Source organism: Microcaecilia unicolor, chromosome 3, assembly GCF_901765095.1.
Source record: "Microcaecilia unicolor chromosome 3, aMicUni1.1, whole genome shotgun sequence".
NCBI classification, from domain to species: domain Eukaryota; kingdom Metazoa; phylum Chordata; class Amphibia; order Gymnophiona; family Siphonopidae; genus Microcaecilia; species Microcaecilia unicolor.
Window position 1 is genome coordinate 353,818,568 of NC_044033.1, and position 19,698 is coordinate 353,838,265.

Here is a 19,698-nt window from a genome sequence, read left to right on the forward strand (position 1 = left end):
AGGAATGCTGCCGTAACAGATCAATGCCCTCACCATATTTCATAGGTAACAAACACCAATCTCAGACACTCCAGTCACTGGTTTCTGAACTCACTAGCCTGTCCTAATTTCTGGTAGCATAAAAGAAAAACGTACCCACATACATATACCTTTATAAAATTGTGTAGTGTACTATCTTGTCAAAACATACCTGTAAATGTCTCAGTGCAGGGATTGATTCCTGCAAGTCTCTTTGACGTGCCGAAGTCTGAAATCTTCAACACTCCACTGTAAGTGTTTATCAGCACATTATCTCCCTGAAGTAAAGGAAATTGGAAAAGATCCATTTTAGTCACTTATCTTTAAGTGGCTAACTGAAGTAAAAAAAAAAAATATTCCACCACCCAGCACACTTAAAGAGACAGACACCATGCCAGATAGACCCAAATGTGTAGAAGCCCCAATTCCAGTGTGTGCAGATGATTTTTTGATGTACCATATGCTAATTCATGGGCCCATTGCCAAATTTTCTTCAAACACAACAGAAACAAATATGAAATAGTTTTCGACAATTTATTAAATATTTCAAAGATCAAAAAGACAAATTAGAATTAATACACGTCTGCTGCCTACCAACTCTTGCTCTCTGGGTTAGATCACAATGGTCTAAATCTAGACCAGTTTTCAGTCCTTGAGGATATGAAATACAATGTTAATATATGGTCTGTAAGCCAAGTCTTAAGGGCAGCGGTTTCACTGAAAAAGTCACTAGTGATAGCAATCAGGAAAACAGTGGCCTACTAGATATCTGGAAGTACAAACTTACACTTCTGTTTCTAGGAATGATGATATAGAAATGATCTTTTCTTTTGTTGTGGGCCCTGCCATGCCTGCTAAACATCAATTATCATAGACACATTATTTTTAGTACAGTGGTCTATAATACACTAATACCACAGTAATGATTTATGACTCGTCAAACATTATTTAAAAAGTGGTTTTAAGTTTGCTGGAAGCACGTTGCCAGAGTATATTTACCAACTCCTAGGCAGGTATACATAACTGCCGTCATGCCAACTGGGTCAGTATGGTAACAGTTAATTATGTTGAGAAGGCTGAATCATGGGCATGTTCTCCCCTAAAATAAACACAATTCCAGCATTTTCACTTCCTCTCTCCACAGCAACACATTCTCCCCTTTTCTCCTGCTGCTGCCACACACTTCTACCAACACAGGGACCTTTAGTGTAGCAGGAGATGTGCTGCCTAAAAGCATTCTGCATCCTATATGCTAAGAGTGATACCATTAGGACAGCGGAAGTCAAGCCAGAAGTCAACTCCTGCAGGCTAGTTGAGAACTGGGGAGGGAAGAGAAACGGGGTTTAGCAGAGAAGGGATTTTTCCCAAAGCATGTCAAGGTGGTACTTATAATTAGAACTAGGTAGGGAGTTTCCCACAGGCTGTTCAGCCCTTTCACAATGTGCTTCTTTAGCATGGAACAACATGTACTAAGAAAATCTTAGGAACACATTTGCAATGCCAGCAGTTAACACTTACCTTAACATGGCACTATGCCCTCACAGAGTCTGCATAAAATTAATGCATCAAGAACTAAAGCTCCAAGGGGTGAATGCAGGGGCCCAGAGAGGGGGGGGGGGCAGGGGGGGACAAAATTCCTTGGGCCCGGGCCTCCAAGGGGGGCCCAGTGCCGGGGTCAGGCCGCCGGCGCAGTTCCCAGTCTCACCTGCCTGCCTCCTCAACTCCGGGCCCCCTGCATTCGAAGCGGCAGTCACAGATCGCCTCTCTTCTGGCCTTCCCTCCCTGTGTCCCACCCTCGCGGAAACCGGAAGTTATATCAGAAGAGGGTGGGACACAGGGAGGGAAGGCCAGAACAGAGGCGATCTGAGACTGCTGCCTTGAATGCAGGGGGCCTGGAGCCGAAGAGGCAGGCAGGTGAGACTGCGGATTGCAGCGGCAGCGATGGGGGGCAGCAGCGACAGGGGGTGGGGCGGCCTTGTCCCGGCCTAGTCTCTCGGCGGCCCTGGATGAATGCTCAAGACCAACACTAGTGCAAAAATAGAGTTAGCGCTGGTTTGCACACACGTTCTGAATGTTGTAATGGAGAAAACTTTCAACCAGATCCGGGATAGCATTAGAAAGATTGGCTGGCTTCACCAGCCCTCCCCCCCCCCCCCCCACAAAACCTGATAGTTTAATGCCCTCCCTCTGACCCATTTTGAGCATCGGGCCTAACCCCATATTAAAAAAAAAAGAAAATGCCCTAGTGGTCCAGTGGTCCCAATACCCTCCCCACCTCCTTCAAGTCACAAAGTAGTCCCCCAGGCTAGGCTAGGCCTAGCCCCCACCAATTACTTTGTTCTGGTGGTCTAGTGGAAGCCCAGCCCACCCCCCAGACCCCCATACCTTAGGAGGCAAAAGCGATGCCCACTTACTCCTGGATCTCCGGGCAACATCTTCAAAATGGTGTTGCCCCTGCCCCGCACAATGCATCCTGGGATGCAATGGGTGTGGTGTAAGTCATATAAGAGATGGTAGATAGGCTCCACCCAGTGCATCCCTAGGATGCACCGCGTGGGGCAGTGCAACACAACTTTGAAAATGGCGCCTGGAGAAGCAAGAGCAAGTGGGCATTGCTCCTGCCTCTTACAAGGTATGGGGGGTTGGCTACTAGACCACTACATCAAGAGGCCAAAGTGGATGGGAATGTAAGAGGATGGACCTGACCTGCCTAGCTGAGGGGGGCTGTTAGATCACCAGGGCATTCTGTGGTTGATACAAGGATGGGGTCGGGGGAGGGGGGCAACTGGATCACCAGAGCATTTTTAAGGTTTGAGGAAATGGGGGGAGGTCAGGTCGTGGGTGCCACTAGACACCAGGTTTACGTTTGTGGGGGGAGGGGGGCAGGAAGAGGTGTTTGAGTTAGGGGTAAGGAGCTTGCAACAACACCTGGCCAATCACCACTCAGGAATTGACAGGAAAGTTGACATATTCTGCACTGAGCAGCAGATTTGTTGTGATTTTAACATGCCATTAATTTACATACTCATTACTCTGAGCATGCCGTAGCAATGTTTCTGTGCTAGTTTTGTGGTAGTTTTACTCTTAACCTTTGAGCATCAGCCCCTATATTAGAATAACTTAATGCACAGGCTCCTTAATGATGTATTACGTTAGTCCGATAAAAAAAGGTAGCTAATTTTCTATTTTTGGTTTTGTTGTATTTCTCTTTATCTCTCTATATAAAACGCACCTCCAACGTTCTAATGAAGCCGGAAGGCAGCCTGAAACTGGAAGATGTAGTTGTGTAGATCACTTTTTCCTCACGAGTGTCTGCCCCGCCCTCGCGTCACAACGTGATGACGTCGAGGGCGGAGCACTGACACTCACCGAATCGGATCGCCCAAGCCCCTCCGCCCAGGCGCATCACCCAAGCCCCTACCCCCCCCCCCCCAGCAACATCAACCCCCTCGCCACCCGCAGCCGCCAATACTAACGCTGTCCGGCCGCTGCTGCTTCTCCTGTTGAGCAGCAGCGGCCGGTACAAAAAGAAAAAAAGCAAAAAAAATATTTTAAACCTGAAACGCGGTTCTGTAGACAGCCATCTGGCATTGGCTGTCGTCTCTGCAGCTGCTCCTCCTCTCCCCTGCACGTCACTGCCCCTGGAGGAAGACCCCGGAGGAGCGCAGCGACGTCAGCGGGGAGAGGAGGAGCGGCTGCAGAGACGACAGCCAATTCCAGATGGCTGTCTACGGAGCCGCGTTTCAGGTTTACAATCTTTTTTTTTGCTTTTTTCTTTTTGTACCAGCCGCTGCTGCTCAACAGGAGAAGCAGCTGCTGGCGGACAGCGTTAGTATTGGTGGCTGCGGGTGACGAGGGGGTTGATGTGCCCAAGAGGGGGAGGGTAGGGGCTTGGGTGATGCGCCATGGGGGGGGAGAGTAGGGGCTTGGGTGATGCGCCGGGGGGGGAGGGGCTTGGGTGATGCGCCGGGGCGGATGGGGAGGGTCGCTAGACATGGGTGGCTGGAGGGGGGCAGGGGGAGGGTCGCTGGACATGGATGGCTGCAGGGGGGGCAGGGGAGAGAGATGGGCCGCTGAACATGGGTGGCTACAGGGGGGGCAAGGGGAAAGGAAAGGAGGGTCATTGCACATAAGTGGCTGCTGGACATGGGTAGCTGCAGGCGGAGAGGAAGGTTGCTGGACATGTGTGGCTGCAGGGGGAGAGGAGGGTCGCTGGACATGGGTGGCTGCAGGGGGGGCAGGGGAGAGAGGAGGGCCGCTGCACATGCGTGGCTGCAGGGGGAGAGGAGGGTTGGTGGGGAGGGGGTCCTGAGACCAGATGGGTGGCTGCAGGGGGGGGGGCAGGGGAGACAGGAAGGACACTGCAGGGGGAGAGGAGGGTTGCTGGACATGGGTGGCTGCAGGGGGGCAGCGAGAAGAGGGTCGCTGGACATGGGTGGCTGCAGGGGGAGAGGAGGGTTGCTGGACATGGGTGGCTGCAGGTGGGGGCAGGGGGAGAGGAGGGTCGCTGGACATGGGTGGGTGGCTGCAGGGGGGGCAGGGGAGCAAGGAGGGATGCTGCGCATGCGTGGCTGCAGGGGGAGAGGAGGGTCGCTGCACATGGGTGGGTGCAGGTGGGGCAGGGGAGAGGGGGGTCTTGAGACCAGTCAACTCACTCACTCTCTGTCTCTCACATACACTCTCTCTGACACACTCTCTATCACACTCTCTCTGTCACACACACACACAGTCTCTATCTCTTTGTCCCTCTCTCTCACACAGTCTCACACACACACACACACAGACACTCTGTCTCTCACACACTCTCTCTCTCTCACTCACACAAACACACTCTGTCTCTCTCTCTCTCTCATTCTCTCTCTGACACACACACTCCATCTCTCACACACTCTCTCTCTCTCTCACTCACACAAACACACTCTGTCTCTCTCTCTCTCTCATTCTCTGACACACACACTCCATCTCTCACACACACTCTTTCTGAAACATACACTCCAAGGAAAACCTTGTTAGTGCCCTTTTCATTTCTGACAGAAACGGGCCTTTTTCACTAGTTACCTTAATAATAGACTAACACAGCTATCACACCATTTTATCCATGATGGACTTAATGAAATAGTGTTGTCCATTCTGCAGAACTAATGTTCTACTCCTGTATTAGCTCTCAGTGTGTTCCACACACATTTCTGTGTGGACCACAGAAACAGAAAGTAAAGCATTATGTGTTTTTCCCAGAATGAAGGTACACAAATCAATGCACCTATAGCTTCAGCTTCATACCTTTATGTCTCTGTGCACAATCTGATTGTCATGGAGGTACTTCAAACCTTCAAGAATCTGTTTGGTATAAAAGCCGATAGTCTGCTCGTTGTCTTTCAGAGGGCCCCACTTTGATCGCAGAAGAGCAGACAGACTGCCTATAATTCAGAAGTAAAATAGTTTCATCTCATATGCCTATATATATATATATATATATATATATATATATATATATATATATATATATATATATATATATATATCTGGCTCCTTGGACAACATGGAATAACTTTAAGTGTCTCTATATAACAAGAACAAGTCTAGCAATTTATTTGGTATGGACTGGAAAATGACAGAAGCTATTTTTGCAGCACTTAACAAGGCAATGATTTTGTGTGTAAAGAGCCCTAATAAAACTAGAAACTATCCCATTGTAAGACAGCCCCAAATTCTACTCTCCAACAATAATGTGACAAGTCCTACAAATATTCTATTTGGTGATGTACTACCTTAAACCATTTTCCTGACTACTTTGACATTTTCATTAAAAAAAAGTGTATTTATGCTAAAACTGGCAAATAGCACGGACCAATTTTGTACAGGACTATAAATAAGGCTCTGGGCACGACTGGTTTACTGACACTATGCAGGGTTATAGTTCCTTCAACTACAGCAGTGTTTCCCGAACTGTGTGCTACGGCACCCTGGTGCCACAGAGGGAGATGCAGGGTGCCACCACATAGCTGGCCCTGTAGTGAGAGAAGCAAACGCAGTGAATCCTGGGTTTCACCACCACCAGAGGGTGAGAAGTAGTAGTAGAAAGGCTCCTGGAAGCAGCAACGATTCCCACATGCTGCCTGCTAACTAGGGGGCAGGACATGGCAAAAGAGAGGCTTCCAGGTTAGCGAAAGGTAGCATGTGGAATCGCTGCCCCACTGAAACAGAGGGAGAGTTGTGGGTGGGTGGGGTAGGGAAGGAGATGCTGCATGGGGGGAGGGAAGAATTGTTGGGGTGGAGGGGGAGGAAGGGAGAGATGCAGCAAAGGGGTGGTGAGGGGCGAGAAATGGAAAAATCTTGTATATAGGGTGGAGGGGGAGGAGAGATGCTGTATGGAGAGGTGAGAGAAGGAGAAATGTTGGACACAGGGGTGGATGGAAGGGAGAGATGATGAAATGGGGAAGAGATGGAGAAATGTTGGAGATAATGGTGGAAGGGAGGAAGGGAGAGATGCTGCATGGGGTGGGGGAGAAGAGAGAGATGTTGGACCCTGGGCACATAGGAGAGAAAGAGAGAGAGAGAAGGTGGACAGAAGGATAGAGGCAGAAATGTTGGACATGGTAGTGGAAGGAAGGAAGGGATAGAATGCTGAATGGGGGGAGGGGGCCAGACACAGAGGAGGAGGCTTGGCTGTCAGTGGAGCCAAAAGGGAGATGCTCTGTCCCCAGACAAGGTAGGACTCCATGCTGCTTCGGGGTGGGGGTGGAGAGACCTGAGAGGAAATGTCTAGCAAGAGGAGGGGAGACCTCTGAGTCTGAGAAGAAAAGTGTGACCGGGGGGAGGGGGGTGCCATGAAAAATTACTTGGACACTAAGGGTGCCGTGAACTACAGGAAGCATAGTCTAACTATTCACTTTTAGACATATCAATGTGCACAGAATCTGAGAGGTAAATGACACTAATATATTTAAGGTTTCTGATTATCAGTTAAAACCTAACACCGCCTCTCCCCAATGCAAAAATAAAAAAATTAAATAGCTGCTTATTGAATAAACTCTTGGGGGTTAATATTCAAAGTGATTTAACCAGCCAGAAATGGCCGCTGACCTGTTATATTGCTTGTTTGGGGCTATCCGCTAATTTTCAGTGGCATTTAACCGTTTAGTGCCAAACTCAAAACAGGCTAGTTTGGGGGCATTCAAGGGGTGGAATTAGCACTTGGTTGGTTAAGTGCTGCTCAGTGCAACATATTCAGCACTTAACTGGCCTGCTTAACCGCATAAACAGGACTGCATAAAAGTCAGTCCCATCTTTATGTCATCTCCTTTAGCCGGTTAAGGGCTGAATATCGACATAACCAGCTATGCATTAGATGGCTCCGCAAGGAGAAATTAGGTCTTATCTGATAACTTTCTTTCCATTAGTCCTTCCCACTATTCCAGAACCTGTGGGATAGTTATATCCATCAACCAACAGGTGAAGATGGAGATCTGAAAACTGAGCTGAGATATCTCTCTCTTGCCATCCAGTCCAGCTATTCAGTATTTACATAGACAATGGAGAGCAGAATGGGAATGGAGACTTCCGTCAGTATGGAAGAAGTTCCCAGGGGGATGGAAAAATTGCTATGGGATTCCCGCAGGTGTGTAGTCAAAACTTCTGGTGACTCCAGAATGAAGTTTGGAATGCTCTGAGATAGGCAGTTGGAGTGCCAGAATAAGGCTTGGAATGCCCAGAGGCGAGTTGGAAATAAGACTAAGGCTTGGAACACTCATTGGTTGAATAGTGAATACCATCCAAAAAAAAACCACAGGAGGCTGTTGGGGATTGGGAGGAAAGAGGCCTGCAAGCAAGTAAATAACAGAACTGACTCCTGTAGGTACGGGTGGGGATGGAATGGATCTTAACAGGTACAGGTGAGTATGAGTTAGATTCCATTGGGGATGGGTGAAATTTCTGTCCCTGTGCAACTCTACAGTAGACAAGCAGTAAAGGGAAACTCAGAACACACACAACAATCTTAAACAACTCGTTAATCTAACAATAACCAAATGAGCAAGTGTGTGAAACTCTGATCTCTGGACAACTGGCAAGGTGACAGTTATTCGACCCATTACTTGACACTGGCTAAACATCTTAGAAATCTCGGGTGAGCCTCTGGAATAGTGGGAAGGACTAAAGGAAATAAATTTATCATCAGGTAAGACTTTCTCCTTCCATTATGTAGCTTCACACTTTTCCAGAACCTATGGAATGTTCAAAAGCAATCCCTAGAGTGGGTAGGATCCTGGCGTCGCAACCCTCAGGACTGAAGCCCCTGAGCTTGCTGCAATGTCCATCCTCTAGTGCTTGGGAAAGATATGCAGCGTCGACCATGTCACCGCTTTGCAAATATCAGTCAAAGACAGTAAGCTAGTCTCTGCCCAGGATGATGCTGTACGACTCATAGAATGAGCCCACAAGGCCTAAGTAGCCTGCTTCCCTGAAAACAAATAAGCTATGTGATAGTCTCCTTCAGTCATCTAGAAATTGTGAGCTTCAAAGACATGAGGCCTAGCCTCTGTTTACCAAAAAACACGAACAGTCCATCCGATTTGCAAAACTCATTGTGACTTCCAGATATCTAATGAGGACTCTACGCACATCAAGAAGCTTCAAGGAAAAATACTGAGTCTCGTTATCCTCTCTGTGAAAAGATGGAAGCTCTACAGATTGGCTGAGATGAAATGCCGAAATGCCGATACCTTTTTCGGAAAAAAGGAAGGAACCGTACACAAGGAGACACCCGCCTACGAAAAGCAAAGAAAGGGATACCGACAACAGAGAGCCTGAAGCTCTGAAATTCTATGTGCCAATGCAACAGCCACCAAGAACGTTATCTTTATTTATTTATTTATTTATTTATTTGTAGCATTTGTATTCCACATTTTCCCACCAATTTGCAGGCTCAATGTGGCTTACATTTGCCGTAATGGCGGTTGCCATTTCCGGGTAACAGAATTACAAATGGCAAAATTGCGATAAGGTGCATACATACATGGTAACTTAATTGGAACGTACATGGAACATAACATATATGGGACAAATCTTTATTGTAACATCTTTCAATGAGGCCTTATGGAATGGTTCAAAAGGAGGCTTCTGAAGAGCCTGAAGGACTAAATTAAGGTTCCACGCTGGACATGGTGTACGAGCTGCAAGAGACTTCTTCTGCAGTTGGCCTCTCAAACAGGCCAAAGCCGCAACCTGAACTTTTAGAGAACCCAATGCCAATCCTTTCTGAAGACCTGCCTGGAGAAATGCTAGGATGTGCATGATCTGAGCGCAGAAGGGAGGAAGTCCATGCTCAGAACTCCAGCCTTGGCACATCCTCTACACCCTCACATGCACCATGGATGTAGAGCATTTCCAAGCCTGAAGCAAGGTAGCAATGAATGAATCAGAATAATCATCTCAATTGAACACTTTCAATGGCCAAGCTGTAAGACTAAATGAGTACGGGTTCTCCATGAGCACTGGACCTTGCTTCAGTAGGCTGTGTACCTGCGGAAGACAGACAGGACTCCCATCCAGCAGTCGAATCAGATACATGTATCACAACCTCCGTGTCCAATTTGGGTCACCGAGAATTATTCGACCCTGGTGCAATGCAATCAACATGTGGCCTACCATGGGCCAAGGAAGATATACAGTAAATGTATCTCCAGCCAGGGCTGAAGACGGACATGGCTGGATAGTTCCCTTTTCCCAGGTCCAAGGAGTGCCTGTAGAGAAAGCCGCCACCATATTGAGGGACCCAGTGATGTCAGCTGCCAACAAGCAGAGAAGATTGTTCTCCACCCAACTCATGAGGGAGGCCGACTCCCCTGCAACTGGATAACTGCTGGTCCTGCCTTGCTTGTTAATATAAGACACCACCATCGCGCCAGAAAGGGAGCGAAGTCACTTAAGGCATTCTGAACTCCAAGCGATTTATCGACCACTGAGGCACCCGTTCCAGTCAGGTGCTCTGTGCTGGATGGAACTTGTAATGAGCTCCTCAACCCAACTTCCTGGTGTCCGTTGTCACCACCTCCCACTGTGTTATTGAAAAGGGAGCGCCGATGTTCAAATTCCTGGGTGACAACCACTACTGCATACTCTATCTGACAACCAGCGTTCCAAGAAAGATGAAGGTCGTACTCCTGTGACACCAAAGACCAGTGGCTGAGAAGAGATTTCTATAACGGCCGTTATGAGCCCTTACCCATGGCACCACTTCCATCGCTACTGACACTGATCACCGAACCTGAACGCAGTCCCAGACTGGGTATTCCTTAACTGAGAAGACAAATCTGTTGAACCAGCTTCAACCTCCTGTGTTCTTTGAGGAAGATCCTCTCCAGTGTTGAATAGATCACCCAGATAATCCAGAGTTAGTCTGCTCATCTCGACATTGATTACCCAACCCAATTACTGCAGAAGACGAATAACATAGCCCATCGCTGCCATACTGTCCAAATAGGACGATGCACAAATGAGCCAGTTGTCAAGATATCGGTGAATTCTGATCCCTGCTGCCAAAGAAACCACCAACATAATCTTCGTAAACGTTCTTGAAGCCGAGGCAAGACTGAAGGGCAAAGCCATGAACTGTAAGTGATGGTCCAGCACAACAAAACATATAAACCTCTGATGCAGCGGCCATAAGGGTATATGGAAGTACGCTTCCTTGAGATGAAGGGTAGTGAGAAATTCTCTTGCTTGAACTGAGGCTATAGCTGCCCTTAGTGTCTCCATGTGAAAGTAGGACGCTCGGAGGCAGTGGTTTAGAACTTTGAAATCTAAGACTGAATGAAAGGTACCTTCCTTCTTTGGGACGATGTTTGGCTTGGGGAACTGGAACAGTGGCCAGGAGCACTAGCAAGAAATATGCAGTGGACTGCATCTTGACTGCCTTAGTTCCCTTTCATCAAGGAGACTGAAGAGGAGAGGAGTGACCGGGCAGGAGAACCCCACCCCTGTAACCTTCTGTAAGAATATCCAGAACCCACTGGTCTGATGTGATTTTGGCACATTCCTCCTGAAGACGTCTTCCCACCAAAGGAAGAGAAAGAGGAGAGTGAACCAGCCTCACATCACTGCGAAGCTGTGGAGGCAATGGGCACTTTAGCTGACTAAGAGGAAGACTTCCTGTCTGCACAAAAGGAAGATTGGTGTGGATGAAAGCGGGACTTCTGACCATATTGCTGATGACTAAGCAGGTACCGTCTGCTGTCTCGAGATCAGATGACTAGAGGCTTTTGGCTTATCCTCCAGCAATTGCTGTGGCTTGGTTTCCCCTAGTTCTTTCACCAAGTTACTGAGATCTGCTCCAAATAGCCATTTGCCCCAAAAGGGCAGTTTAACTAGACGTGACTGATGCTGCATCTGCTGCCCAATGCCACAACCAGAGTTGTCATAAATAGCATCCGTCAAGTAGGCCAACTCTGCTTCCAGCTGGGCGTTATATCACCCATCTTGTGTTGCCAACTGCTGATGCTATTTCAGGTATGCTCTTGCCATGAACGAGCTGCACACTGTCGCTTGAAGACCCAAAGAGGCTACTTGAAAGGCTTGTTTTAGCGAGCCTTCTAGCTTCCTATTCTGTAGATCTTTTAGGGAAATGCCCCCTTCCACCAGCAAGGTGGTCTTTTTAGTCACTGCAGTAACCAGGGTGCCCACCCTGGGAAGCTGCAATTTATCTTTCTCCTCTGGAACTAACGGGTAGAGGCGAACCATGGCTCTTCCCACTCTCAGCCCTGAATCTGGTGAGACCCATTCTGCTGTAATCAGGTCCTGAATGACTGGATGCATCAGGAAGACCTCAGGACTTCTAAGCCCTCTCATGATCGACGAAGATGGAACTCCTGACACTGAAGCAGAAGGCTCCTCAATGGAAAGCACCACCAGTGCCTCAGAAATAAGATTACTGAGCTCCTCCTTATGAAACAACCTCAGTACAATCAGATCATCTCCCTCCTCCAATGGCTCCTTCAATGATGGCCACATCACATAAGGAGGGAGAAGCAGAAATAGCCTTATCTGCTCACTCCTGGAGATCTAAATGAGATCTCTTATTAGTCGCAGGAGCAGCAGAGCGAGACACTGAAGCACCTTGTAGCAACTCTGTCTCTCCTTCAGTAAGTAGGCCTAGTGCAAAAGCAATACAAACTTTGGAGAAAACAAAGATCCTGATGCAGCTGAATACTCTGTTGGTCCCTAAGGCTGTAAAATGGTGGCTGTGCTCCGCACGTGATCAGTCAGAGGCTGCTCCTTGCTGTCAGTCAGCCCGGACAAAATGGTGTCCATACTTCTCTCCTGCATCAAACTGGCCCTGCCGGAGAGCCGAAAGACCCCAGCATATTTGGATGCTGCACCAAATCTAAAGACGTGCTGCCACTGATTGTTTCTTCTGTGTCCCACAGGATCTCTGGCTTGCACAAATTGCAACGCCCTGATGCCGGCCGGTGAGTCCCATAGCGGGAACACTGCTTAATGGCCTCCATGGGAGTCACCAATCACCCTGTCACAAGCGCAGCAGAACATGTCCCAAATGGTAAGTCAGGATACCTCCCATGCACCATGCCTCGCCTCACCCTATGCTTGGAATAAACTTCCGGAGCCCTTATGCCAAGCCCCCTCCCTACCCATCTTCAAATCTTTGCTCAAAGCCCACCTCTTCAATGTTGCTTTCGGCACCTAACCTTTATACCTTTCAGGAAATCTAGACTGCCCCAATCTGACTGCCCCTATTTGACTGACTGTACATTTGTTCTTTAGATTGTAAGCTCCTTGAGCAGGGACTGTCCTTCTATGTTAAATTGTACAGTGCTACGTAACCCTAGTAGCGCTTTAAGAAATGTCAAGTAGTAGTAGTAGTAGTAAGTAGAACTTGCAGCCTTCCAAGAAGTTCTGAGTCAAACTTTAGTTGAACTTACCGCTGCCGGCTGCCCCCTCCCCAAGCTCTGCCCCCCCCCCCCCCCCCCCAAGCTCAAGTGTCGACAACACAGATGAGAAAGGCTCAGGACTGATAATCTGTCCCACGCTCTCCAGAAAACCTCTTCCCTTCTTTTTTTTTTTATTAAGGTTGTTGTGCTGGTACAGGGGAGAGATGACGGGAGGGAAGAAGTAAATTCACGGGACACCAGAGATAAGGATCTAAAAACTTCCAGATATGACTCTGCAGACTCAAGCCACCTGCAAAGCTCAACTGGGGATCAGCTGACTAAGTGGACCAGGAGTAAATCACTCAGAACCAGAGGCTGAAAAGAATGTCCATCCACCTGCTGGATATAGAAAATACTGAGGAGCTGGACTGGATGCTGAGAGAGATATGTCTCAGCTCTGCTTTCAGTTCTCTATCTCCAACTGCTGGTTGATGGACACAACCATTCCACAGATTCTGGAATAGTGGGAAGCTTCATAATGGAAAAGCCAGATATTCAATTCCGAAGCCCAGACATGGGCCGGCATTGAATATCTGGAAATAACTCTCGCTGCTGCCAGCTTAGTATTCCTATCACCTTTCCCCTTGTCTGCCTTGGATTCTCCACCCTGTACGGGTATAGCGAATGATACATACCTGTAGCAGATGTTCTCCGAGGACAGCAGGCTGATTGTTCTCACGGCTGGGTTGACGTCCACGGCAGCCCCTCCGACCGGAAAAAAACTTCGCGGGAGGTCCCGCACGCAGGGCATGCCCACCGCGCATGCGCGGCCGTCTTCCCGCCCGTGTGCGACCATTTCCGCTCAGTTGAATGACAAGCAAAGGAATGAGGAAAACGCAACTCCAAAGGGGAGGAGAGAGGGTAGGTGAGAACAATCAGCCTGCTGTCCTCGGAGAACACCTGCTACAGGTATGTATCATTCGCTTTCTCCGAGGACAAGTAGGCTGCTTGTTCTCACGACTGGGGTATCCCTAGCTCACAGGCTCACTCAAAACAAGAACCCAGGTCAATTGAACCTCGCATCGGCGAGGGCATAACAGAAATTGACCTACGAAGAACAACTAACTGAGAGTGCAGCCTGAACAGAATAAAATCGGGTCCTGGAGGGTGGAGTTGGATTCAAACCCTAAACAGATTCTGCAGCACCGACTGCCCGAACCGACTGTCACGTCGGGTATCCTGCTGCAGGCAGTAATGTGATGTGAATGTGTGGACCGAGGACCACGTCGCAGCCTTGCAAATCTCTTCAATAGTGGCTGACTTCAAGTGGGCCACTGACGCTGCCATTGCTCTAACACTATGAGCCGTGACATGACCCTCAAGAGTCAGCCCAGCCTGGGCGTAAGTGAAGGAAATGCAATCTGCTAGCCAATTGGAGATGGTGCGTTTCCCGACAGCGACCCCCTTCCTATTGGGGTCGAAAGAAATAAACAATTGGGTGGACTGTCTGTGGGGCTGTGTCCGCTCCAGATAGAAGACCAACGCTTGCTTGCAGTCCAATGTGTGCAACTGACGTTCAGCAGGGCGGGTATGCGGTCTGGGAAAGAATGTTGGCAAGACGATTGACTGGTTAAGATGGAACTCAGACACCACCTTTGGCAGGAACGTAGGTGAGTGTGGAGTACTACTCTGTTATGATGAAATTTAGTATAAGGAGCATGAGCTACCAGGGCTTGAAGCTCACTGACTCTATGAGCTGAAGTAACTGCCACCAAGAAAATGACCTTCCAGGTCAAGTACTTCAGATGGCATGAATTCAGTGGCTCAAAAGGAGGTTTCATCAGCTGGGTGAGGATGACGTTGAGATCCCATGACACTGCAGGAGGCTTGACCGGGGGGCTTTGACAAAAGCAAGCCTCTCATGAATCGAACGACTAAAGGCTCTCCAGAGATGGCTTTACCCTCTACACGATAATGGTAAGCACTAATTGCACTAAGGTGATTCCTTACTGAGTTGGTCTTGAGACCAGACTCTGATAAGTGCAGAAGGTATTCAAGCAGGTTCTGTGCAGGACAAGAACAAGGTTCTAGGGCCTTGCTCTCACACCAAACGACAAACCTCCTCCACTTGAAAAAGTAATTCTTTTAGTGGAATCCTTTCGAGAAGCAAGACACGGGAGACTCCCTCAGACAGACCCAATAAAGCAAAATCTACGCCCTCAACATCCAGGCCGTGAGAGCCAGAGACTGAAGGTTGGGGTGCAGAAGCGCTCCTTCGTTCTGCGAAATAGAGTCTTAAAACACTCCAATCTCCACGGTTCTTCGGAGGACAACTCCAGAAGAAGAGGGAAGCAGATCTGATGGGGCCAAAAAGGCGCGATCAGAATCATGGTGCCGTGGTCTTGCTTGAGCTTCAGTAAGGTCTTCCCCACCAAAGGTATGGGAGGATAAGCATACAGGAGGCCGTTCCGCCAAAGGAGGAGAAAGGCATCCGACGCTAGTCTGCCGTGTGCCTGTAGTCTGGAACAGAACAGAGGCAGCTTGTGATTGGTCTGAGAGGCGAAAAGGTCCACCGAGGGGGTGCCCCACTCTCGGAAGAACTTGCGTACCACTCTGGAATGGAGCGACCACTCGTGCGGTTGCATGTATCTGCTCAGCCTGTCGGCCAGACTGTTGTTTACGCCTGCCAGACACAGAGGGCGAGATCCGGTGCCCCCCTGCTTGTTGATGTAATACATTGCAACCTGATTGTCTGTCCGAATTTGGATGATTTGGTAGGACATCGATCCCTGAAGGCCTTCAGTGCGTTCCAGACCGCTCGGAGCTCCAGGAGGTTGATCTGAAGATCTTGTTCCTGAGGGGACCACACCCCCTGGGTGTGGAGCCCATCGACATGAGGTCCCCACCCCAGGCAAGATTAATCCGTCGTCAGCACTTTTGTGGGCTGCGGAATTTGGAATGGATGTCCCAGGGTCAAATTGGTCCGAATTGTCCACCAGCGCAGCGAACAGCGGCAACTGATGGACAGGCGGATGACATCTTCTAGATTCCCGGTGGCTTGAAACCACTGGGAAGCTAGGGTCCATTGAGCAGATCTCATGTGAAGACGAGCCATGGGAGTCACATGGACCGTAGAGGTCATATGGCCCAGGAGTATCAACATCTGCCGAGTTGTGATCTGCTGAGACGCTCTGGTCTGGGAAGCAAGGGACAGGAGATTCTGAGCTCTCGCCTCGGGAAAATAGGCCTGAGCCGTCTGTGAATTCAGCAGAGCTCCTATGAATTCCAGAGATTGAACTGGCTGGAGATGGGACTTCGGGTAATTTATCACAAACCCCAGCAGCTCCAGAAGGTGAATAGTGCACTGCATGGACCGAAGAGCTCCTGCCTCTGAGGTGCTCTTCACCAGCCAATCGTCGAGATACAGGAACACGTGCACCCCCAGCTTGCAGAGATACGCCGCAACCACCACGAGACACTTCGTGAACACGCGTGGTGCAGAGGCGAGCCCAAAGGGTAGCACACAATACTGAAAGTGACGTGTCCCCAGACGGAATCGGAGATACTGTCTGTGGGCTGGCAGTATCGGGATGTGAGTATAAACATCCTTTAAATCCAGGGAACAAAGCCAATCGTCTTTCTGAATCATGGGGAGAAGGGTGCCCAAGGAAAGCATCCTGAACTTTTCTCGCACCAGATACTTGTTCAGGCCTCTCAGGTCTAGTATGGGGCGCATCCCCCCTGTTTTCTTTTCCACAAGGAAGTACCTGGAATAGAATCCCTGCCCTTCCTGCCCGGGTGGCAAGGGCTCGACCGCATTGGCGCTGAGAAGGGCGGCGAGTTCCTCTGCAAGTACCTGCTTGTGATGGGAGCTGAAGGATTGGGCTCCCGGTGGACAATTTGGTGGAATGGAGACCAAATTCAGGGTGTATCCGCACCACACTATTTGGAGAACCCACTGGTCGGAGGTTATAAGAGGCCACCTTTGGTGAAAAACTTTCAACCTCCCCCCCCGACCGGCAGGCCGTCCGGCACGGCTACTTTGATGGCGGCTATGTTCCCATGGATCCAGTCAAAAGCTTGTCCCCTGCTTTTGCTGTGGAGGCGCAGGGGGCTGCTTAGGCGCAAGCTGTTGACGGGAACGAGCGCGCTGGGACTGTCCTTGTGCCTGAGGAGGCCTTTGGACCGGCTGGGTGTACCTACGCTTGCTATAGGCATAGGGTGCTGCCTGCCGGGCCCGGGAAAAACGTCCACCTGCGGAGGTGGATGCTGAAGGAGCCCGGTGGGAGAGCTTGTCGAGAGCGGTTTCCCGCTGTTGTAGTTGGTCCACCAACTGCTCGACCTTCTCGCCGAAAATGTTATCCCCCCGGCAAGGGACATCCGCCAGCCGCTGCTGGGTGAGGTTTGTCCAGGTCAGAGGCACGCAGCCAGGAGAGTCTGCACATCACTATACCTTGGGCCGTAGCTCGAGATGTCACATCGCAGGTGTCATAGATACCCCTGGACAGGAACTTTCTGCACGCCTTCAGCTGCCTGACCACCTCCTGAAAAGGCCTGGACTGCTCCGGAGGGAGCTTGTCAACTAGGTCCGCCAATTGCCGCACATTGTTCCGCATGTGGATGCTCGTGTAGAGCTGGTATGATTGGATTAGAGTCAGAAGCATGGAAGATTGGTAGGCCTTCCTCCCAAACGAGTCCAGAGTGCGAGATTCCCGCCCAGGGGACGCCGAGGCGGTATCCCTCGAACTCCGTGCTCTCTTGAGAGCAGAGTCCACAACCGCCGAGTCATGAGGCAATTGAGGCCGCATCAACTCTGGGTTTGAGTAGATTCTGTATTGGGACTCCGCTTTCTTGGGGATGGTGGGATTAGATAGTGGCTTCAACCAGTTCCAAAGCAGTGTCTCCTTAAGGACATTGTGCAACGGCACCGTGGAAGACTCTCTAGGTGGTGATGGATAGTCGAGGACTTCGAGCATCTCGGCCCTCGGCTCATCCACAGTAACCACTGGGAAGGGAATGCTGATAGACATATCCCTGACAAAGGAGGCAAAGGAGAGGCTCTCAGGAGGCGAGAGCTTCCTCTCCGGTGAAGGAGTGGGGTCGGAGGGAAGGCCCACAGACTCCTCTAAGGAGAAATATCTAGGGTCCTCCTCCTCCCCCCACGAGGCCTCCTCCTCGGTGTCGGACATGAGCTCTCTCAGCTCAGACCGCAACCGGGCCCGTCTCGACTGCGAGAAACCACGTCCTCGATGATGGCATCGAGCGGTGGACTCCCACGCCGGCGGGGATGAAGCTCCATCCATCGACGTCGACTCCACCTAAGTGGCGGTCGACACCGGTGCCGCAAGCAGCGTCGGCATTGGAGGCCATCTTCATCTGGCCAGAGCTCACCAGTGCCTCCATCAATGGCGCCGGAGGCGCACGCACCCCCGGTGCCGGTAGAGCCTGGTGCATCAGCCCTTCCAGGATCCCCGGAAGGATGGCTTGGAGGCACTCGTCTAGGCCCGCTGTCGGGGAAGGCAGGGGGGGCCGGTGTGGGCACCGGTGCTGGAAGCTGCTCGGGTCCAGGAGACGGTACCGAGATACCCAAGGACCGGCGCAGCGACACCTCTTCGACCGAGGGGGAACGCTCCTCCCGGCACTGCCGCTTCCTGGGTGTCGAGTCGTCCCTCGATGCCCCGGAGCTGCCAGTCCCCTGCATCGTGGGCGAACAATGACGGTGCTTTTTGGCTTTCTTTCGATGCCCGTCATCGGCGCTCTGTGGAAGGGATGAGGAGGAGGTGGAGCCCCCCCGGCCTCAAGGTATCGGATCAGACAGGGTTCGGTTCCGATGGCCCTGAGCAGTGGGAGTGGCCGGGGCAGACTGCCCGTGCGGCCGCTCACCGCCGCCGTCTCCGGCAGGCCAAAGGTATCTGTGCTCCTGGGGTCAATGCCGTAATCGGCGCCAACGCCGTCGACATCGGTACCGGCACCTAAGACCCGGCCGTCGACGCCGATGCCATCGAGGTCGAAGGGCTGGCACAAGTTCCAAAAAGACGGTCCCGCAGAACTTGCCTCGCCACCTGCGTCCGCTTCCGTAAGCCGAGACACAAGGTGTACGTCTTGGAATTATGCTCCAAGCGTGAGTATCAGTCTGCGAGATCTGCCGGCCGCACCGACCACACTTCTTGAATCCGCTTGGGACCTTCGAGGACATCGATGGAAAAATCGCGTCGGCGAAGTCAAAATCGTCGATGGTGGCGGTGAAAAGCACACCTGAAAAAGAAAGAAACGACCGCGCAGCCACCAGGCCACGATGACGCGCCCTCGCAACTGAGAACGACGAGGAAAACTTTTTTTTCCTATTTTCTACGAGAAAAGATAACGCGAATGCGCACGCAAAGAAAAGAAAAAACCGTGGGCTAGGCCACGATCCGGTTTCCAGGGCTGACTAAGAGAGGGACGAGGACACGTCTCTCTCCAGTGCGGAAGGGAAAAAAACTGAGCGGGAACGGTCGCGCATGCGCGGTGGGCGTGCCCTGCTTGCGGGACCTCCCGCGAAGTATTTTTCCCCGTCGGAGGGGGCTGCCGTGGACGTCAACCCAGTCGTGAGAACAAGCAGCCTGCTTGTCCTCGGAGAACATTTTTGTGCCAACATCCCAGCTGCACAAGTTTGATTCAACCAAAAAAGATACACAGCAATGGTACCTGAGCTTTGCACACATATCAACACTCATCGATTTTTCATAACTTCAAATGACCCCTACTCAAACGTATTTATTTTATTCTGCATACTTGATATACCACAAATAGAGCT

The 19,698-nt window shown here is 50.4% G+C and overlaps 1 protein-coding gene across 6 annotated transcripts in view; it reads right to left on the bottom strand.

The window, feature by feature from the left end:
* Positions 1–19,698, bottom strand: part of MAP3K5 (mitogen-activated protein kinase kinase kinase 5) — a 534,389-nt gene that overhangs the window by 130,417 nt on the left and 384,274 nt on the right. For all 6 annotated transcript variants that reach the window (XR_003941620.1, XM_030198514.1, XM_030198515.1 and 3 more), the window contains 2 exons: positions 5,299–5,435; positions 191–296 (listed from right to left, as the gene is read on the bottom strand). Coding sequence is in view for 5 of the 6 variants with exons in the window: in XM_030198514.1 (XP_030054374.1) it covers positions 191–296; positions 5,299–5,435 (243 nt within the window). In the remaining variant the exon portion in view is untranslated. The remainder of the gene's footprint in view (positions 1–190; positions 297–5,298; positions 5,436–19,698) is intronic.